Source organism: Spodoptera frugiperda, chromosome 27, assembly GCF_023101765.2.
Source record: "Spodoptera frugiperda isolate SF20-4 chromosome 27, AGI-APGP_CSIRO_Sfru_2.0, whole genome shotgun sequence".
NCBI lineage: Eukaryota > Metazoa > Arthropoda > Insecta > Lepidoptera > Noctuidae > Spodoptera > Spodoptera frugiperda.
This window is the reverse complement of record NC_064238.1, coordinates 6,713,750-6,737,313: the sequence shown is the minus strand read 5'-3', so window position 1 is coordinate 6,737,313 and position 23,564 is coordinate 6,713,750. Positions and strand designations below refer to the sequence as shown.

The 23,564-nt window shown below is 36.4% G+C and overlaps 2 protein-coding genes across 2 annotated transcripts; both read right to left on the bottom strand.

Annotated features, from left to right (window-relative positions):
* Positions 1–4,462: 4,462 nt before the first annotated feature.
* LOC126912623 (uncharacterized) lies at positions 4,463–5,266 on the bottom strand. The gene has a single exon (XM_050705635.1). The coding sequence runs from the start codon at positions 5,264–5,266 to the stop codon at positions 4,463–4,465; it is 804 nt and encodes a 267-aa protein (XP_050561592.1).
* Positions 5,267–10,441: 5,175 nt separating this feature from the next.
* LOC118263841 (G1/S-specific cyclin-D2-like) lies at positions 10,442–20,249 on the bottom strand. Its single transcript, XM_035576033.2, has 4 exons — positions 19,809–20,249; positions 18,717–18,932; positions 16,744–16,900; positions 10,442–12,501 (listed from the first exon to the last, which is right to left on the bottom strand). The coding sequence occupies exons 1-4, from the start codon at positions 20,040–20,042 to the stop codon at positions 12,218–12,220; spliced, it is 891 nt and encodes a 296-aa protein (XP_035431926.2). The 5' UTR covers positions 20,043–20,249; the 3' UTR covers positions 10,442–12,217.
* Positions 20,250–23,564: the final 3,315 nt, after the last annotated feature.

Here is a 23,564-nt window from a genome sequence, read left to right as displayed (position 1 = left end):
TAGCAGCTGACTCACAAACTTGCATGCCTACGACATTAATAACCGTAAAACGGTGCTACGCACAGCTAAGTACGCTCTACGAGCTACGCACTACGAGCTACAGATATAGTATAGTGCTACAACTAAAGTATATATAAAATTAGGATTAGCTTGAATAATATAAAACAAATGTTATATGTCAAGTAAAATCAAAGTTTTAGTAATAATTATTTTAATTCCAATCTACTATTTTATACAGTGTTTTTAAACTAAAGAGCGCTAATTTTGACACGGGTGATCTAACCCATTATCAGAACCAAACTGTTGGAACAATTTTAACTAATATTAATGACCGAAAGTAGCAAGTTTTAAGATAACAAGTAAATTACATGTACCACAAGTTGTAAGTAATTTGTTCATATTTTCTAATCTTTCATTTATTTCAATGAGGAAATTATTGAATCATATAGTTAAGGTATTCATTCGTTTGAAATTCAAGATTGACACGGATATAAACAGCAGATCCTTAAATATACATGATTGTATTGATTGTATTATTATTATGTAAACAAAAAAGAAATATGACATTTCATTTATTTTGTTTGCTTAATAATACATTTAAATAAATAAATAAATAAATAAAAAATCTTTATTTTCTCAAGCTTTTACAATTTAACATTTGTAAAGTTCTACAGCTATGAGACTGGTGTCTGTTAAAGGTTGAACCTGTGTTACAGATCACCAGGCCCCGGTGACCCCCGGAGACGTTGAACTGCGTTTATCACATTATAGTATTAAATACTAAATTACAAAAACAATACAAAAAACCATAATCTGGAAAACTTACAACAAATTAAGCTTAAGTTAAATCTAAACACATAAAGTAAAATTAAGCTTAAGTTAAAGTTAAACAAATAAAATAAACTAAAAATAAAAACAAAAACAAAAACATGGACAAACATGTTGGGTGAGTGAGTGAATGAGTGAGTGAGTGATAAAAAAAAATAAAATAAAATTAGATTTGTGTACGCTGTATGTTTGTAATATTGTAGTGTGTGCGAGTGTGTGTGTATATATGTGAGTTAGTGATTATGTATCTATGTGAGTTAAATATCATTAATTTATTAATTTATATCTTATGAAAGAGGTTTCAGAATGCGCTCAGTCGTCTCGTAGTCCAGCTTATTTAGCCATGCGCTGACTTCTTTTTTCAGTTTAGTTTTGGTGAGTGAATGAATAATTAGTTCCTTATTTATTTTATTATATAGGTGTGGACCTAAAAAGTTAAAGAAATTTTGGGTGAAGCTAAACTGTTTTCTTTCTATTGGACAGATGGTGGTAAATCTTCTTTTGTTAATGGAAACTGCAACATTTAATGATAGTTGGGAGTGCATTTTTAGAACGGTGTACAGTATGAAAAGCTGGCGAACTGTCAGAACATCGAATCGCTGGTAGAGATCATAAGATGGGTGACGGAAGGGTAGAAATAAACTTACTTTGAAAATAGCCCTCTGGGCACGTTCTAACTTAAGTAAGTGAGATTTGGCTGCACCGCCCCATGACGTTATGCAGTAGGTAAAAACAGATTGACATAAGGCATAATATACGGTTTTAATTAGTTTGATATCTGCTACATGTCGAAGGTTCCTAAAGATAAATATTAATTTGCGCGTTCTATTTGTTAGTGCTTCAATGTGTAGCTGAAAATCGAGTTTGTCATCGATAACAACTCCCAAGTATTTAATGCTGCTTGTTCTTTTTAGTGCAGTGCAGTGGCATGTACCTGTAGTAGATGTATTGCAAGTGTGTGCTGTTAAATGTAGGTTATTGTGGTCAAATGATCTTTTGCTATAGGTCATGTACATAGTTTTATTAACACTTAGCGTGAGCAGGTTTTTACCGAGCCACCGGGTTACCTCATCTAGCCCCTTTTGAGCCCATCTAAACGCTTCTTCCCAGGTGTCACTCTGAAATAGTAGGGCCGTGTCATCGGCAAAAGATATGATTTTCCCATTTACTAATTCAGTTTGACATAGGTCATTTATATAGACAAGAAACAGTGACGGACCAAGGATACTACCCTGTGGGACGCCACACTCAATGGGTAATTCATCACTTACCCAGTTTTCGACTTTAACCACCTGAGTTCTCTCATGCAAGTAGTCCTCGAATAACTTCAGTGGTAATCCTCTTACACCAAGGTGATCAAGTTTTTTTATCAGGATGGGAATAGATACTGTGTCAAATGCCTTTGCTAAGTCTAGATACACTGCTATTGTCTTATTCTTTTTATCTAAATTTGACACAATATAATCTGTTACCTGATGTACTGCATCAGATGTAGACCTTTTGGCACGAAAACCAAACTGAAACTGGGATAATAGATTATTTGATTCCAGAAATGTTACAAGTCTATTATTCATCAGCCTTTCAATAATTTTGGACATGGTTGGTAGAATCGATATAGGTCTATAGTTGTTGACACAGCATCTATCCCCGTTCTTGAATACTGGAGTAACTCTAGCCTTTTTAAAGGCTCTAGGAAAGACACCCGTCTCGAAGGACTTATTGCAAATGAAAGTTAGTGGTTCAGCGAGAATGTTTACATATCTCTTCAATAGACTACCTGATATGTTATCGAGTCCTACTGCACAGTCATTTTTTAGATTTAGTATCAGTGATTTAATTTCGTCTTCGTCTGTGGGTAATAGCACCAATGATTGGGGCAAGGAATTTGTATCACTGAGGTCAGCCTGGAAACTAGGATTATTTTGTTTACACTTTTCTACTAGAGTTTTACCTATGGTAACAAAAAATGAGTTTACTTCGTTAACAGATTTGATAGGGTCTTGAGATGAGATTAACTGAGTGGGTTGTTCATTATTTTTTTTAGTATATGTTATGTCTTTGATAACTTCCCATAGTTTTTTATTATTTTTACCTGCTTTATTTATTCTATCTTTTTCATATGTGTTTTTTACTTTCTTTAGAATATTATTACAGAAGGTTCTATATCTTTTATATGTTAGCTGTATGGTGTCATCGTTAGGGTTTCTCTTCGCTTTTTTGTACAGGTTGTCGCGGTTTCTCATACACCTTAGAAGACCAGGAGTAATCCATGGCTTCAAGATATGTTTACGCCTAGTGGTGGTAACTGACCTAGTATTTTGATCAACTGCGTGGTTGAGAGTGGATATCAAGTAGTCTGTGGCTTGGTTGACATCAGACATCTCATACATTGGGGAGAGGTCGATACTTTTGATAGTGTTATCCAGACCATCTATATTTATTCGCTTATGTTGGTGTTTCCGTTGCCTATTGTTTATTCTAGTTTTTATGAAAAAGTATTACACACTCATGATCTGTTATAGATGAATGAGGAATATAGCAATGAGCGGTTTGTTTGGTTTTTAGAAGTATATGGTCTAAACAAGCACGGCCATGTGTAGGAATATTATGCCCTGGCAATAACCCATGGGAACTAATGAGGTTGAGATAGATAAGTGACCTATGATCTCTATTGTCTGCAGCAATGTCGATATTGATATCACCAATTATGACTATATTTTTAAATGCTGAATACTGACGTAAGCAATCGTCAAGCGAATTTAGGAAGTTGTCTATATTATTGTAGCTCGGTGGTCGGTAGATGCCGAAAATAATAGTATCTGCATTTATTTTAAAAATTAGGCAGTTAGCATCTAGGAATTCTGGTTCAGTACACGTTGCGCCAATCCCATGCCTATAGTAAATAACTACTCCTTCGTTCTGCGTCTTATGCTTGCTGGTACTAAAATAATTATATCCATCCATATGCGGGATGTTAGGACTACGTGATAGCCAGCATTCAGTCAAAACAATGACATCCCAGTGTGTTCTTGATCTAGCCAATAATGTTTCAAAGTTAGTAATATTACAATTTAAACTGCGGATGTTCTGCGATATAATTTTAAGGCTGTTTGCAGTATTTAACTCCATCTCGTAGCAATTATCAATATCGCAAGACCCTGATTGGGCTACCGATATAGAGTCGAGGTCGTTATTTATGTTAGCAACTATTTCAGTCATAATTGAAGGAAATTGGTAATATAGTGCACTTAAGTAAAAACTTACAATCCTTTTGGATATGAAATATATATGTATATGTTTGCAAACAACCCCAGAGCAGATAATCTTCGATGTTAAGAGTTAGCGTGTTGATATGAGTAAGCAAGATATAACTTAGGTATATGCAACTATAAATTTGTGAAATGAGTGTGAAGTGTTTGTCCATTAAACTTAAAAATAGATTAAAGAAAAATAAAATAAAAATAAAAATCAACATCAAAATTAACGTTACAATCAACATCGGAGTTAATGATGTGATCGGATACAAATTTTGAATCAATCTTAAAATTAGCTTAATAATCAGAATTAAAGATACAATAGGAACACATATCAGTATTATTACAAATACAATAATTGAAGAGGCATTTACTAGTAGTCACAATTTTAGTTCGTTTCTTAGTACTTTTATATCCTCTTCACCATTCAAGCGCAGCGTTGGTTCTCCTTCCTTCTTACGAATATATACCTTCCCACCAGCAGTCCAACAGTATTTGTAGTCATTGGTTTTTGCGAAGTCTCGGGCTAGGAAATATAACCTGCGAGTTTTATATGTTAGGTTTTCAGATATGAAGATAGGTTTCGAGGGACCCTTAATATGTAGGTGAGATGTAGTTAATTTGTTCGTCCTGTTAAACTTTTTGCAATGCTCAATAAGTTTTTCCTTCGTTAAAACGGAGGTGAAGTCAACTATTATTGGTTTATTTTCTGTTTTTTTTGTATTTATCCGTTGTATATTGCGTATGTCACTAGTCTGAACCGGTACATCTAATGTTTCAGCAATGCTTTGCATCACTTTGATAAGATCAGTCTTAGATTCACCATTTACAGGCGGAATATTTTTTATTTCTAGGCTTGATACCATCAGCATCCTGTCCTGAGATTCGATTTTATTCTCTAATGTCGCAATATATTCCAAATTGTTCTTTTTGTCCCTTTCCATCTTATCAAGCCTATCTTTTATAACGTTATATTCACCAGATAGGAACTCAACTGATTTAATAATCTCTTCATTCTGTTTCCTAACATCATTTATTGCAGTTTGCAGGATATCAAACTTCTTATTTTGCTCTTGCTGGAAGGTCGTGATTATCTCTCTAATTTCTATCATAAATCGTTGTAATTCATCTTCATGAGATGGTTTTTGAGATCGAGAGCGGGTGCCAATATTGTGAACACCCATGGTGTCAGCTTTTTTTGTTTCTGATTTTGTAGCCATTGTTTGTAGATGTAGCTTTTGAGAGCAGAAGTATGTTTAAGCTATATTTTTGTTATAAGCAGGTAATTAGCCAAGCCGAATAACTAGGAGATGCAGGTGTTGCAATATTCTTTAAACTTGTTTTTGTTAGTGTCTTTAGATGTTAGCCTTCGACCCAAATATAACAAGACAGCAGAATGTTATATTATGTATCAAGCACAAAATAAGCAGTACAAGATCGCAAAACATGTAGGTATATAGTATATAAATATATGTCTCGGTTATTACAAGGATTGATACTTAGGAAGAAAGGTCTGGTTCAATTCCGGAATAGATAAAAAATCTACTTTTTTTAACTAAGTCAATAGCATGTCGGCCTACGTAACAATTATGTACTTATTATAATTTTCTTGTCAAATATTCGATACCGATAGATCACGCATTATGTTTGGTTTCGTGTATAAGGTGGCACCATCAAATGATTTGAGAAATTTTCAGTTTATGCTGATGTCTTGATGTTACGAAACCTCCAAAACCTTTTATACGAGTAAAAGATGGAGTTTCTTGCTTGTTCTTCCTCCATTCGAAAATACACTTCGGAACAAGCAGCTAGCTTCACTAACTAGATTAGACAGATTATTATTGGACAATTCAAATTTGACGTTTCAAAAGTGCCTAATTAAGCATTAATTGAAATAAATGCTTTGACTTTGATTCAATGAATGGCGAGAACTTTCAGGAGAAAATAAGACAGGTTTTCACGTATGTAATCTATGTATATCTAGTATGAAAAACTTTCCTTCCATATAGGAGGATCATGTAGTGATCATACTACGACAGTTATAATTGAAGACTGTGAGCGAGGCCCTTTGACTGTGCAGTGCAGACGAGGGCAGGGTCCGCGGGGGTAGTCGTGCGGGGGGGAGGGCCTCCGGTGCACCTGAGCCCGTGATTGATGAGCCTCACCCATCGCCATGATTGCTAGCTGAAGCCGCCATTAACAAAGATCACGAAACGTATGTACTGCTTCAAGGTATGGCTGCATAGTTAACTACTGGTAATTGGATGTGTAAGTACATAAGTAGGTAAAACAATGACATTTATGTCCCAATTTAAGAGAGATTTATCTTATTTTATTTTATTTAAGTGTTGAGTAGGGACTCGTAAAGAATTTTAATCTATACTAATACGGTACATTAATGAGGAAACATTTGTATTTTTGTATGTATATTTGTGTAACGTTTTTACATAAAAGCTAATCGACCTATTTCAAAAAATGTTTCACCTTTAGAAAGCTGTATCCTTACTGAGCAGCATAGCTTGTTCACAATTCCACTTGAACAAAATCGCGGACATAAGCTAGTAACTTATAATAATACTATATCTGGTCTTTGCTGTCGTGTACTTTTAAAAAGGGATATCCTTTGGTCTCACCAGTAATTATAATATATATTTGTTTTATTTTATTGGCGGCCTGAGGTTATATTGTAATTAGGTATAGTGATATTTATTAGTGCCTTGCCTAGAATAGGGATTAAATCTAAAAAAATCAGAAGCTATGCTAGCGATCAGTAAACCAACAAGGTAATAAATATATATGATAAGTAATGGTAGATAAGAAATACCTTCGACCCATCTCAACGTCGAACAGTTTGTTAATTCTGCCAGATTTACGTAAACGCCTATGCAAAGATACCGTCGTTTGTCTAATAAAACAAACCGCGTATTTACTATCTGCACTCCCGATAGCTCTTTATAGTTAGCGTTAGATCAGTGAAGGGGAAGATCGGCCGTAGCCGGGACGGAGCAGGTCCTGGCACACTGCTTGTCAAAGTGGCCGCCGGCGTGTTTGAACAACTAATGAGCGGCTCCCGGGAGACGGCGTGTTTGCCCCGAAACGCCCCAAGCGCTCGCCTGGGTTTTTCCTACAAACGCCTGGGTTTGCCGAGGTCTCTCGCCCCCCTACTGCCCTCGCGCACTCCTTGTTTGCTCGCCACTCGGTGTCGTATCGGACTTTCGAGTGTAAATTGGAAATTTGTAGATAAACCAACGTACATAAATGAGATCAAATATCAACTCGACCCTTACACCTATGTGGGCCACATGAAGAATATTATGTAGACTTCTTATTTGTTTACGCGTTTTCAACATATGTGTGTAGATGGTCAAATAGAATGTAATTAATAATTTAGGAATTGCGAACATTCTAATAATAATCTGTATCTGTTAGTTATGCAGTTTTATGATACGGCAATGAAAATGAAATTCATCTCACTATATCTGCTTTTGTTGAAACATGTTACATATGCGTAGGCACTTCTATAAGTAATACATATTATTATTGTTCGAATGTATATTCAAGTCAAATCAAAATAATCAGAAATAAAAATCATTTAGCAGATATTTATATTTAAAGCGCCAATTGTTTACCATCAGGTGATCCATCTGTTCACTTACCGGCTTTTCTTACAAACATATATAAAATGTAGAAAATAAGATAACGAGACGAGAAAGTAAAACAACATAACGAGTTTTCAGTTACAGCCTTGTGTGGGTACACAACTCAGATATTTTTAGACACAATCATTTTCAATTGTATCGTGATTATTTTTACAGTTGCTGCGTAATATGCTAAGAATGTTATAAAAATACGTTATGTACAATAAAAGACGTTTGGTTACAAAAATAAACTGGATCTGTTATTTATATCTGATCCTGTCACGGGTTAAAAATATACAAATACGTCACTGCTGCTATCTATGTTCACGACGCTGAACTAAAATGTATAAAACAAGCTCGTTCCCGCTGGCTATCCCTCGGGAGATATCCGAAAACTCCCGACCTTTAGTAGTTCCTGCGTTGCAAACCAGAGAGCGCCACTTTAGCAGTTTCACTGAATACCAAAGCCATAAATACCAAAATTAAATATTATTAATTAAAATTTTATATTACTATTTTATAATTTATAAATATGCACCTTTAATTTTGATAATAATATAATTAGATACAACTTTACTTCTGTTCTACTTGCTTTGCTCCAATATTATTTAATAGGTAATCGTATATCTATTAATCATTGTCTACTTGTACTGCAAATGCAATAAAAATTACAGGATGAACGAATATTGCAGGTTTTATAGGAGAGTAATAAATGATAACTTAGATATAAATTAGACACATGCTTAAGCTTTGTAGGTATGTGCCTAAATATTAGCTAAAACTTGCATTTTGTTTATAAATGATGTATAAATTAATTTAAAAACAATTTTTGCCTATCATAGGTGGATGGTACCATACCATACCATTGGCAAAAACGTCCCTACCTATTGTAAAAGTTATCCTACCTATCTTTTAATATTTCATAGATTCAAATAAAGGCATCATACTCATTGGGACCTTTCTACAATAGTGTAATGTCAATTGTTAACTATATAGGGACGATATTTTGGAGCCAGGTAGGAGCCAGCTGAGAAAACACGTGGTTTTTGTAAAGGTTGAATGCGGACCATTCATGCTTGACACACAGTAGCTCCATCTAGCGCTTTCATTTCTTTATCTATTATGAAAAAGTTTGTTATAGTTGATCGAAGCGTTAAGAGTATAAATTAGAGAGGTTAAACTGTTATTTCTATATTGTTTCTGATTAAATATCGAATAAAAAGCTACAGTGTAAAACGTGAAGTTTGATTTTATAAAGGCAATAAAAATACTTACAGGTCCCTAAGAAAATTTTCGAAATAACACGTAGTCTAAGATTGTGAACGGTATATATATAATAAAGCGGAGTCATAGATATTACATATAATAAAAGTGTAATATTATATTTTGTTTAGGTATGGAAATGGTCAAATATACAGTAGTTTGATAGTTTCCATAGATAAGGATACCGTAACCCCTCATCAAACAATTAATGTTAAAGTGGAAAGGGACACTGAAAAGCAAATATGTACTCATGGATTTCAGTATAAACTCACCGCGCTTGGGCAATGAGTTACACGTGCTTGCTTTTTAGGAACTACATAGATCTAAGCAGCTAAATGTATCTACTCACATAAGAATTGTGACTTTTATTTATTAAACTAAATATTTATGATACACCCTCACACAGCATTTCTGTAATAAATTATATTCGTCATTACTGACACTTCCCGTGGGCTCTCTGCCAGATGATTTCAACCTCAGAAAGTACCATTAATTTGGCGTACTATCAAAAGTTCGTGATGTTAGAATTTTACTTGTAGTACCAGTTATAATATTATATGTGCATATTTTTGTTAATTATTTTACTAATTATATTTAATATTTGATGCACAAAAATTTTGATTACTGAATATTCTTGACCCTTTGGGTAATGATATTAGTTAAAATGGTTTCAACTGTCGACTTGTCAATAGAAAACTACTTGGGTAAATACAACATGAGTATGTATTTAGTTACGCACTATCTCGGTATTAGAAAATACTGATATCTACATCTATCAAAAATACTACTCAGTTATGCGGAAATTCAAATGCATTTTACACAGGGATAAAAATCACAAATTGTTATTCTAAATCTACCTGTAGATACACAAATAGCTAAATTATTTTTGCAGTTTTAGGGACTTTACAATCTTCAACGTTCCCATTACTGACTACTAGTTACTACTTCTTGTGGTAGGACGTGTAATTTACTATTGTATCGCGTTATCAGTGTACGTATCGGGGGCCATAAAGGTTCCGTTATGGGTATGAATGCCAGGCCATTATTACTGGTAACTCTAAGTTCATCGCCATGTTTTACCTGGCCCTTGATCCTACTACCTGAGCAACAAACAATCAGTAAAGACAATGAATTAAAGAATTACGGCATCCTTTTTTAATAACGTCGGCTTTGCTAATTCAAAGTAATTTGGTGCAAAATCCTTTTTTTTTAACTTCAGTCAATACATTCTTAAAACCTCTTTCTCTTTGCGGAATAAAATACTTTTTTGTTTACCTTTTAGGATATTTAGTTCACACAGTATTTTTAACTCTTGAGTTATAAATAAAAAAAAAGGTACAATACTTTTGTTTCAGATTTTTTTTCGAGATAGTTTGTATTATTCTATTATGATATGTAAGTACGGTCAAAGTTATGAATTTACAAGGTTATGTTTTGTAAATAAAATGTTCCAAAAAGTAGTTTTGTTTTCTTTTTTATTATAAATCTATACATTAAATTATAAGTAGCCAACCTATGGCTGTGCCATACACTATACAATACTTATTAATTATACGTACCTAAACACAATCGATCTTTAAAACAAAGCCTTAATTACAAATTAGTGAACAACAATTATTCCAGTGATTTTACATCAATGCTTTCCTCACAATGAAAACTTTTTAAAAGAAATAAAAATATCATAGAATTGATTAACCTTTTGTGAATGTTCATGATGGAAAGATAAACATGTCAAGGTGTCGTGTATCCACATTGAGTAGATAACCACTTCAATTAAAATATAAATTTCATAATTAAGAATACTTATAAGACAAAGTTCTTCTTGTGAATTGTAGGTACATGTTCATTTGAACATTGATTCTATTATAACCAAGTTAAAGAAACAATCAACAAATTAATTCAAACAACAAAGATAGAAAATAGAAATACCAAAAGTAAATGAGGGATACAAACACCACAATAATTAAAAGCTAGCGTATCATTCAAACATTCGTAAGCTGTCTAATTTCAATTGGAGGTAATTTTAAAAATTACGTAGTTGCACGGACTTCCATTTTTTTTAAACTTTGTGAAAGTTTACATCAGGCCAAGACGGAATAAAGAGAGAAACTTGAAAGCTCACCCATTAATTTATTACAATTAGTATAATTAACATTGCGTAACGTAACGCTCCGCTCGTCGAGTCCGCGCCGCAGCCCGCCGCCGCCGCCCGCCGCCGCCTTATCACTTACTCTATGGTGTTTATACAAGTCTCTCCCTTACTCCCACCGCCTCCCGATAAATACAGTTACATACTAATTACGAGCGAGGAAATTTAATTGTCTATACATTAACTAACAGTAGAACTTCCACCGCCTCCCTGATGAGTATTCTATCGGCTTTTGTAACAATTGCCAAACAAACTAAAACATACTAATTACTTAAACAATAATTCTTACTTATACAAGTTCATTCTATACATCTAAACATTATGTTTGGTCGAAAACAGGAATGTGTAAAACGTTTGACTAGAATTTACTAAAACTTAACGCCGACCTAAATAAATATTACAATATTTAACATATTCATTTAATATCAGAGAATACTAAACACACCTCCCTTCACGAAAAGGGACAAACTTCAATTTACTACAAAATGAGATCTTACAAGTTAGTACACAGACACACAACACTATCAATACAAAATATACATCATGTCTATCCGCTTGTTGGAGTTTACGTGGGTAATTTTGTCCTGATACACATTTTGGAAATTGTCTTTTTGCTAATAAATGTAAAAATGCCTTCAGTCTTTCTAAACATTTGGAATTATCGGAGATCAAACAATACAATATTTAGTTTACAATGTCAAACAAAAATATCCTTGTTGCAACCCTAAGAAACTCATATAAATGAATCTATTTTACAATAAATAACATTAATCTATTCTAATGTTAATATTTCACATAAATAATTTGAGATCAATGAGCAATAAATTCTCCTACATAACTTTTCATACTTATATTGTACAAGATTTGACATAACCTTTTCCATTAAAAGACGCATTTTTTGCGTTAAGATGGGTCTCCGCCTGTGGATCCAGGTGCACGAAATAAAAAATGTTTATACGTAACAATGCAATCCGTACTTTCATAAATATTGAGATCGTTTGATTTTGGTAGTTGGTTTTGTACGATATCTAAACAGACTGTAATCGTTTGACACTAAATAAACTATGTGCAAGGACTTGAGCTTTTTAGAAATGTACGTCTTGCACGTCTGTAGGAGTATCTGGCAGTTGTGTCTGTTCCGATGTGTTCTGTTTGTAAGGCTGAGTGTGCCTGGTCCTGGGTTCCTGGGGCTGCGTCTCCCGGGCCAGCACTCGCTCCACGTGGCGCGCCACCAGCTCAGCGGCCGCGGACGGTGTGCGCGTCAGGGCACACAACTCACTCACCGACATACGCACACGCAATCCACGAGCTGCCGCCGTGATACACGCAGCAGCAATTAAAGAAGCAGGTACGAGGAGAAACTCGGTCTCTGTTGACAAAGAAAAACAAAAATTCAATAAAATTAAGGTGATCGTGATCGCTGTTTAATATTGTTTAATGCTTTGTTTGATTATGAACTTAAACCAAGTTTGCACGTTGTTGAAGGTTACTTTTAAAACGGGTTTCTTGTTTACATGTTTTTATATCGAAATTCTGTACATTCGGAGAACGAAGACGCAGGTAGTGGCAGAGCGTGCACATCTGTTGCGGGATAATTATCGAGGCGAGCGGACAGGTGGCACAGACACCTTGCATCTTAGCGTCCTGTCATCCGCGCCGTGCTCCGTCCGAACATTATTAACATCTTATAACCTACTCACTGGCCAAGATCAAAAACACAGTCTAAAAATAAAACCAAACAAGTCAAGTAAGATAACATTCTCGTATCCAATAGTTCACGAAAAAAATGTTTCCATCTTCGATGCCTGGTGAAAAAAACTCGCGTTACATTTTGCACAATACAAGAACTCTTTTGTTATATTTGAGAATGAGGAAGGCGAACCGAACAGCTGCCAGATTTGTGCATTGCGTCCCCGTCTGCATCTTTGTGTACCTACTCCGGGACAATAGGCTGGGAATAATGGTAATTTACATCTTAAGTCGTCTAGCTAAGGGCGCAGCTGCAGTTCCCTACCAAGGAGAGTAGGGCTTTTGTACTGATTTAAATTGTAACTTCGATCACAATTCGCCCAATCAATATTATTTGTCGTCGATCCACGCCTTTAAATTTTGCACAATTGACCCACAACACAGAATCAAGATTGATTTCTGAATGTACCTACAAATTCCAGTGCAATCATACATAGCAGAATCATAATGGTATCGCGATGTTTATCATATTACTAACGGTATAGGCATTGGAGCGTCACAAGTCAATACAATATAACTTCAAGTCGCTTTGGGTGTACTACGACGTCAGCCAAGACGGCAGATGTGAGGACACCTGGCGCGACCCTTCCGCTCGCACCTCCGCCAACCATGCCACTAGCGTAGGGTCACTGCCCACCTTCAACATGCACCCTTCTTTACTCCAGCGTGCCCTTATACACGATACATCATAGTTATTCCTTAAGAAAAACAATATCGCTACACGCGAGCGCGTCATAATGTTAATCAACGTTATTTATGTTACTCAACCTCACTAGCTCGTGTCTGGCAGGTCAATGAATTCAGGCTACAACTTTAGGTCCGTTGCAGGCGTTACACTTCCTAAGCACCATAGTATTTAGTGCCTTACGTGTCACCTAGTACTTGTTAATTGACCATACGTAATGCAACGGAGCATTGAAATGGCATGTTAAACAAAAAGGTCGTTGTTAAATGTACATTTCTATGGACCAGTAACTTATTAAAAATCAAATATGTTCGCGAGTTACGTATCAGTTCTGATCTGGTCAGCATGAGCAGCGGTGCGTCACGATCCGTTGCGCGACAGGTTGACTGTCAGTTGGTGTGCCGACATCTGCTGAGCCAGCCCACGCGCCTGCTAGTGACCCGAAGACTTTACACCCCCGCGTCTTACCCTTCTAATTACCACAACTGCATTCACATAGACCGTACACTCAACAGACATTAAGGACCGTTAAGTTCCGTTTGAGAAACCTGTCAGCTCCACCCCAATAGTGAATCCCAACTAGCAATAACTGCAAAAACGCAGGGGTTGCAAATAGTTCATCTAATTGTGCGTTAAACGAGTTATGATTATTTTATTGCGAATAAGTATTATCACAGATTTAATGTCTTATTCAAACGTTGGGTTCGATCAATGGTTTACGTTCCACGTCGTACATTAATTTGAGTAGGTACCTACAGTTTACATTTTTATTATATCCGTTTTATTAACAATAGAATCGAATTACAAAGAAAGAAGGCTTTAAAAGTAGAGGTACCCGATTATTAGCCTTTGGATCGGATGTTGAAAACGGAAGTTTGAATCTCGCGAGGTAAAACGTTAAGATTTTGTTCGGTGGAGATGTGCGGCTTATCGGGTGAGATAGGGTGGTGTGCGACCAGGTGCGCGCTGAGACGGGTCTTTGTCGCACAGCTTTTGTCAAGACTTTGGGACAGGGTTCGGGCGCAGAACAATAGCCGCGGGACGTCTTCGTGTATTGTCCCCGAGTCAGCTGGCGCGGTCGCCGAGCGCTCCCTTGCGTACGCGCCGACTAGTCTCATAAGTCACCGTAACCGTGACACTACATCAAGAAATTAGTCCGGTCAAACTGCACATGTTGTACTCAATATAAATCTTGTTTGCAGCTACACGAATATTACACAAAAGTAGTCTTAAAAATTTTACGGTTGGCAAGACACGTTTGAATTGGATCTGAGCTCTAATATTGCGTCTACTTTCTTGGTAGCCCTCTATTCGCATTATTATGATCATAGTAATTATAAAAGCTTTAAAAAGATGAAGGAGTTTAGGGTCAAGTAATGTTATTAACCCTTTCACACCTCTGGTAATGCACGATCAGTTACCGGCAATTATGCTACTTCCGGCGACACCGACAAAACTTGACGCCCCGCTACACGAAACGTTTCTGTTTACAATCATTCAAGCTAAATAGATGCAACTGATAGTTGACCGGCTCTTATATTGTGAGTACATACAAAACAGCACTTTGTCATTTAAACCCCTTTCAATGCATTCACTTCCCATTGTAAGGCGTGCAGTTTTACTAGTAAGTTCACTTCGCAACTTTTGCGCTATAAATTCGCATAACGGTATTCTAATTAAGTAACTGTAAAAGCTATAACGAGCTTTTTCTGCATTATATCAAGTCGTTCTAGAACTATCTTGGGGTAGCATTGATAAATTGTACAAACAATATGAAATATATTAGGCAACCTATATGATTTAATCTAAATCATCCGTGATTTCAGGAACAACAGATGCTGCACGAAAAAACAATATCATTGGACCAATGGAGGGTGACAGACGGTAAGCAAGTGGTGGCTATAAATATCTTTTATCAGGATCCGATGGACCATAGGGGCGGACAGGGTTAACTATCACGATAATATCCCATTTTGTCACTGATCTGTTTATAGTAACTCCATTATTCACTTACAACTGTCATTTACGTATTTCACAAAGATATGGCGGTAAGATTGATGAAAACGTATCGAGAATAACAACTGATTTGGTATTTGATTATTCCTATATTGTTACTTATACATATAAATTCGCTCGTTTGCTATAAATATCAATGTTAGATATATGTAAATATGAACGTTGCATGCTTTAAAGTAACCGGAAATATTTAGTAGCTATATTACAGTTTTTATACTAAAGCAACGAAGGTGCTAAATAAAGGTCAGGTGTTTAACCAAGCAACGAACTTAATATGAATTAGTAATTTCCACTAGTTTTTATTGTGTTCAGTGATCGGAAAAGCGCAACCCTCCCTGGGGAGGTAATGCCAAGGGGTCATTGGTGGTTAACGTCTATAGAGGGCAGGATGACTTAGTACATAGGTCAGTTAATTATTTTGAGGAATATAAGTACTCTAAACGTATCTATGTAATAGCACGTTACTCAACAAAGCCACCGCTTTACTGCTTCAAATTGGACATGGTCTTGTATCTTCTAAGCGAAACGATCCTAATCTATTCTTATTTTACGACTTTACGCACAATAAATGAAGTACCTAACTACACATGTAAATTTTAAGTACATAAATCGCTCGCCACGTGTCCTCTTTATAGATTTTTTACTGCTCGTAAGGTTTAATACGAAAACAGGTTTAACATTTGAAATCGTAGTACCTCCATACTCCATACCTTTTGTAATTGTAATGGCATAATTTGAAAAAGTGAGGTCATTCGTGTATTTATAATGGGAGTGCGAGAGGGTCAGTGGCTGAGGGGTGCGCAGGCGCAAGGTGTGCGCGTTATCACGGCGCAAACGGCATGTGCGCGTTCCGATACACGCGTCCACTCCCTGCACCCCATGCTACATCGTTACACCCCGTATACCATTCGACAATCACATACTAAAACAAAGGGAGCCTCCCACATAATCATTAAACTAAAACCTGAACAATTTGTAAAAAAAACTAACACCAAATGGCATTTATCGATTTGACTTAATTACTGCTATTGCAGGAAGTTACGACCGACTTCGACCCGCATAGCGGCTGATTTCGCTAGAGATTTATTGTTGCTGAAATAAATACTTACTTGCTATCTCATAAATAGCTAAACAATAAAAGTTGCGTAACTGTGTACTTACCAGTATAGCATACTGAGGTGAGCGTGAGCGCGTGTGTCCTGACCAGCGGGTTGGTGCGGCCCCACGGCACTCGCGCAAGGAACGGCTCCACGAAGTCGAAGGCCGTTGCAATCGACAACTGCCAGTTCAATCGTTGAAGGAGCATCACTTCCCATTCCTACAACAACAAAAAAATGCGATATAAACGACGGTCGTTTCGCTTTTGAATTTAATTATTCCCAAAGGGCACGACCCCGTGTGAATAACTGTATGCTTTCTTGCCTATAAACAAATTCCCTGTCCATTTGAAGGTAGGGATGTTCTGCCTATTCTTAACAGTTGATACGTAACCGTCATACTTGATGGGTTAGGCGGAAACCGCAAAAAGTAGCGAATCACATTACAATTACTTTAGAAATGTCATAAGAAAACACAAGGGACAATGAAACCCTCCGTTGCTGATATTTTTCACATGGCCACTGACATAATAAGGGCAGTAAAGCGATTCCTTGTTTATATTCAAAACAACAAATGTACTAATTTAGATAAAGTCGGGGTGAACGCCATCTATACTTCGACCGTCTTTGGTGAGTTTTCGAGTTCAATAAACCGAAAAGCCCGGGACAGATAACTATGATTTATGTGGCCATGCATATTTAAAATGCTTTAACAATAACGCCTTTAGGAAACCAAATGAGTATGGTGCTCTTAGAACAGTAGAAATATTAAAGACAATAGATAAAGTATGTACTAAAAGGCATCTATTAAGTATGTAAGTTTCCTACTCAGTTTAAATTATTTTAATTAATGTGTGATAAGTTTTAGTGATGGCATTCGTGAATATTTAAGTAATGATCCCTAAGTATGGGAAAGTGGATCGGCCCGCACCATATGACAGCATTAAGTATGCGTGGTGTAGGCATATCGCGATCATCGCACGAATTAATAGCAAGGAAATACAGAGCATTCCACGGTGTCATACGCACTGAAGGAATGACGAAACTTGTTCTCACGGTAAATTAATTATATTTTACTTAAGCATCTGGCGTTTATTTTTTAATTTAACAGAAGGTCAGGTATGTCCTGTATAGTGAAATTATGAATGTTTTTGATCCAAAGATTTTAAACATGCTTTATACATATGTAGTTTTCTCAGACTGCAGTTGTTGATAGATGTTCAATGAACTACAGGTTCATAGAACCTATATTACAGAGAAGCGTGTGAACAAGGTGACAAAGTCAAAATTGATTACAAAGGGCAACCTCATGGGTGACAACGAATCGCACCTGTCTGTGCGGGTGTGAACGATTATGACAATTTTGTCATTACGGTTAGTTGTGGGAATGTTTAACACAAAACCTCCAATGGGTTTTATAATAATGTGTCGGTGTTGGGAGTAGCCCTCGGTTGCCTTTAATCTCACCAACCAAAAATACCGAGTGCAATAACCTCACCTCATTAAAGAAGTAAAAATGACGGCTACTTAAATTAGTTCTAATTTAACTGGCCATGTATCGTATCTTGTAGCCCACATTTCCGTCGGAAGCAAGTCGGCGACCAGCTCGGTGCTTTACTTCGTCACAGGCTGTGGCTACACGACAAGGGTGACAGTCTTAAAAGCCCTCATGACTTTCTCGAGGAAGGAGTAATTGCCGGAAACTGGTATGGTGTAAGGAAATGTGCCTTTGGGGTGGAGAAATGACATTTGACTCGACTAATCGAAGTTCATTCACAGCAGAATCAAAACAACAATTAAGTTTTGTGACAGGATGTCTGGTGCCGGACGTCGAAGATAGTAGCTACTTGAATTTTTATTTAGGTAAGTAAGGTAACGACGAAGGAAACAATCTGTATTTCAATGGTACGATAAAATCAAAGACGTACGTGATGTCTACGATGATTTCGTTAAGTGGTTGAGGTAGGTCGGTAACCGCTTGCCCGTGATCTTATGACTATTTTGAAGAGTCCTAGAAAAAAATATATTTTCACTCACCCTGACTTCTTGTGGAAACACTGTGTTGTCGGTATATGCGCAAAGCAAGTCGACAGAAAGTGGGTGACATTGGCGAAACTTGGAGGCGACCAGCATAGCGGTGACAGCGAGGAGCTGCAGTTGTTGTCGTGAGATGGCTCGCTGCGCCAGGAACCGGTCCATATAGCTCACTGCCAGAGGAAACACCTGCTCCTCACATTGCTGCTCCTCACACACCTGGACAAAATGTTACCCGGTTAGATGAATGGAAATAAACAAGTATCATCACTCCAGTAACTACGCTTAATGACCTTAAATTAGAATTTTCTTACAATAATTATATATTTCTTGATGTTATACGATAGATTAGGGCCGGTTACGTCACAGTGCAGTGGAGTGACGGGATGGGGTCATTGTCATCGGTGCGTAAATTGGAAGACGACCAAGGAACTCCAGAGACCATCTCGTATTAAAATCAAATCATGGTGAGCCTTTCTCAGCACGATTTCGTTGTGTTTTTTAGACAAAGCTTTTCTTATACAGATATTTACGTACAAAATACTGGTTCCATAACATTATATTAATTATCTTACGTTGACGTCCTTTAAATGTGAAAGTACAATGACCTCTGAAAGGTACACATTAAATACAAAACATTTGTTTTACTCATTTAATACAATATCGATATAATTTTTTTCTTGGTGCAAAGTAAGATGATTGTCTACCCACAGCGCAGAATTGTTAATTGATAAGGCTAAAATCTTGTAATTAGAAACTATGAAGCAATTTCAGCCGCTTATTAAGTATCACCAATACTTTATCATGATATAAATTGGACCAACTACGCACATACCATAGTGATATATTCAGGTCATTCACTCTAATCAGCTGTTAACTGTGACCCGGTAGCTAGTCAGCCAATCTAAATTATTGTACTCTTAGAATGCTTTAAACAATTATACACGACTACTCAGACATGGAAGGGTTATTTCAATGTAGATATTTCAAATCAAATGAAAATAATTCTAGGTCTAGGTCTACAATTATAATAAAATAATATGTCCCAGCTATGTCCCAAATATATTATGTGCTAACTATTTACTGTAGCCTTACCTCCAACATCCAGGTAGTGACTACTTTCCGCATGAAGGGCTGGATATCAATCTGAACATTCTGGAAGTAGTCCGTGTGAAGAGCGTGTGCCCTCTCCAACGCCAGCAAGTTGAGGAGCAGCCGAGGGTCCCGGTCTAAGGCCCTGTCCGGCCCAGCGACGCACATGTCCACCGTCCTTCCACTTGCACTGTTGTTACCAGAATTCTGCATGTTTTCTCCACAAGATAAATCCATAGCGTGCACAAGTCTACCAACACTGAGTCTCCACAGTTTTTAAACAGTTCGGATAAGGATAGCAAAGAGTTTTGGAAGTTCACGCGAGATGTTGACCACTTTGTTTACAAGTTGGGCTCGTAACTCGAGGGGCAAGCGCGCGCGCACCGTACACAGCCGCTCTTGGAGCGGCCTACAGACAAAGTAAATAGGGCTGTGTCGGCACGCGGCTCCACACCGCACCCCACCCCCCGCTGGATCTCCCTATTGTGGCCCTTGGTCCTTGACGAGTCTCGGTCTTATTCATAGTATGATCCAGTTTCGACTTTAAGTAAAAAAGCTCTGTCACTAACAGAGCTTTTACCCGTGGCTTTGCCCTGTTGAATACTTTGTAAGTACTTGATAATGTACTTATTCGACTGTGATTATTATAGTCTCATAGTTAAAAATATATGCTATAGGTCGACATAATGATACCTACACGGATATATACTAATTTACTGACCTATTATTATACTTTTTACTAATAATTTTATATTACTATAAAATAAAAAAAATATATAAACAAATTCATTAGTTAATTGCCCCATTACCAATATTCGTAGCCTCGCCATAACCGCGACTGCTAAGCAATATATTTCGGGTTTGATTCTCGGGTCAGATAAAATGTATAATTACTTATTAGCACAGTTTCTGGAATTTTGTACGTGTGTACAGTAACAGATCAACTCCTTATTACATGAGTCGCATAATATAACTGGTACAAAGTAACTAAGTGTTACCCAGGACTATGGGAATCGACACGCGACATGTTGCGCAGCAGCCAGTTATCCAACCACTGCGCCAACCGTACAGTCATACCTCTGCCTACCGCTTCGGTAATCAAAGGCGTAACGTAATGTATGCTTCATATTACTTTATATTACTCATTTAATTTCACGTATTTCAGGCGTTATCACTACATAGTATAAAACAAAGTCGCTTTTTCTGTTCTTAAAGGGACATCCTTTGTATGCTTAAATGTTTAAAACTACGCAACGGATTTTGATGCGATTTTTTTAATAGATGGTGATTTTTATAATACATGCATTATATATCACCATTGCACCCATGCGAAGCTGGGGCGGATCGCTAGTAGATTCATAAAGAATGTAACATCATTATCACAATGTGCAACTCGAGACAATTCCTACATATGAATTATTATGCATTTAACAAACTTAACAACGTCGGCGTCGTCAGTTATAGTGTAACAATGTAATGTAATTTAAGATCTACTTAAGTGAGTACCTAAGATTTAACTTTATTAATACTTTTATAGCTACTTAATTCATACTGCAACGACACGTTCACATGTAAAACCACTTAGTTGTAAACAAACAAGGTATTTACCTTAAAAGCTCTATTTTTAATAAATTGCCAATAAATGTCGAACCAGTTTCATGAAAGTTATGATTATTCTTATTTAGTCATTTATTATATTGTTCTTATTAGGTTATTTGCACAGAAAAATGTATTGTGTGCACCTATTTAAGATTATGGAATCCTGTTGATGCATCGGAATTCAAAAAGCTCGTACAGAACTAATACACAGTTAGCAAAAGAGTAATTCTTCGTGAATATTACACTTATTTACCACCATAGAAATTGAAACTTATTAGTTACATGATGTTCCGAACATCATCATAAACACCCCGTATAATATCGTATAGTTGTCGCCACCAGTTCGCACTAATCTTCATTACGTTCTACTTCGAAGAACCTTATTCGTATGTAATACTGAAACTGATATTAATGATTATCTACCTACCCCTATTGCCAGCTATTGCTACTTACTCTGCTACCTAAGCAGGGGCCCATTAAATAATATACAACAAAATATTGTAAGTAATCTTTTTTATTTGATCGTTCCATAAAAATGGTTAAATAGGTACCAAAAAAAAAGTATTACAATACAATAGAAAAGTAGTGTTTATTCAGAGGGCACACCTCAGTGGAGGCCCGGAGGAGGGCCGACAGCTGCGCGTGCGCCACCGCCGGCTGCGCACGATCCGGTTGACATTTTATTACAAATCCGAGCACACCTGATGCCAACACCAGTCATTATTATAATTCCATTCTTTTCCAGATTACTTTACATTATTGGACTCGTGCTCCTTGCCTGCCCTCTCTCTATTTGAATTACAACTAGCTTTCCATAATAAACGTTGTATAAATCCGTGTCATGAACTATTGTTTTGACTTTGGCCTGCATCTTTACTTTGGTTTTGGTTTAGGTGGAGGTAAAGGGTCCTGAAACTTTTCTGCTCCATTGAAAAAAGGAATGTATTTGCAAACCGCTTTCCATTCGGTGATATATAATAGAGTGACCAACGAACCAGCTCCATACGCTGCAGCCGACATGGAAAATTGCGACAGCTGCTCTATTTGTTTTTTCCCTAAAACCATTTTGGAATCGTATTCTGTAAAGAAAGTAAACACAATAAAAAATTAAAGATGGGCCCACTTAAATTTAAATCCCTGACGCATTTGTATTCGTATCATTTGTATATTTCAATTATTAAAATATTAAAATTCTATCATTATGTATAGATACGTCAAAACCGCAATCATAGTGATTATCGTGATTAGAAAAATAGTTTTAAAAAGTTTCTTTTTTAATTATTTGATAGGCTCACTCAGAGACAACATCGCCTATTGCAAAAAGTTATCTATCCTACAGGTAGGTATACTTGTATCTGTAAGTATTATAAAACTATAGACGTGTAAATTCTGTACATTGAAAACATTAAAAAGTACACCGAAGCCCAAAATGCAATTAAAAAATTTCTGTCTGTCTGTCTGAGTGTTCAAACATCAGGCAAATATACCTACCTCAAATATTCAAATAAACTCGCAGAAACTAATAATAATTGCAGTGCTGGGAGCACTAGGTATGTAGGTAGGTACTTTACTAAATATTAATAAAAAATTAGTTAGGTACCCAGTACCTTAGACACGTAGGTATCTGATGTCATGCATAGAAATTTAATTGCGATATAAATATTATACCAATACGTAGGTAAGAAATATATTTAAAGTTATACTGCATATAGGTAAGTTATTACACACACAAATGTTAGTGTTACTGTTATGTTTTGATAATGAAATGCTTAATGTCCGTGTGCATGGGCGGAACTGTATTAACATTTGGTGTCCGTCTGGGATTCTCCGAGTGGACAATTCCCGCGGTGTTACGGACTCATCGCACCACATGCCATACTCAAATTAGACCGCACCGCACTAACCACTAGAATAATTATAAACTTATCAATTTGTTAACTCGTTCCCATCTCTAATTTACTGTGCGATATTTTTTTTTATAAGTTGTAAATAATGTACAAAAGAGAAGTACCTAGCTACATACATAATGTAAGGTAAAGTACCTACAACATTAACCTATGTGTAAATGTACCTACCTAATTACCTATAAGAACAACGTTTTCTATGGCAAATACGCCTATTCTGCCTCAATTTAGTGGTGACTATCATGGCAAGCTTTTT

Excerpts from the sequence above, each read along its gene's own strand:
- LOC126912623 (XM_050705635.1), bottom strand. The coding sequence starts at position 5,266 with ATGGGTGTTCACAATATTGGCACCCGCTCTCGATCTCAAAAACCATCT.
- LOC118263841 (XM_035576033.2), bottom strand. The coding sequence starts at position 20,042 with ATGGATTTATCTTGTGGAGAAAACATGCAGAATTCTGGTAACAACAGT. Across the intron at positions 16,901-18,716 it reads TGTTTCCACAAGAAGTCAGG|GAATGGGAAGTGATGCTCCT; the intron begins GTGAGTGAAAAT and ends TTGTTGTTGTAG. Across the intron at positions 12,502-16,743 it reads CACCTCAGTATGCTATACTG|AGACCGAGTTTCTCCTCGTA; the intron begins GTAAGTACACAG and ends CTTTGTCAACAG.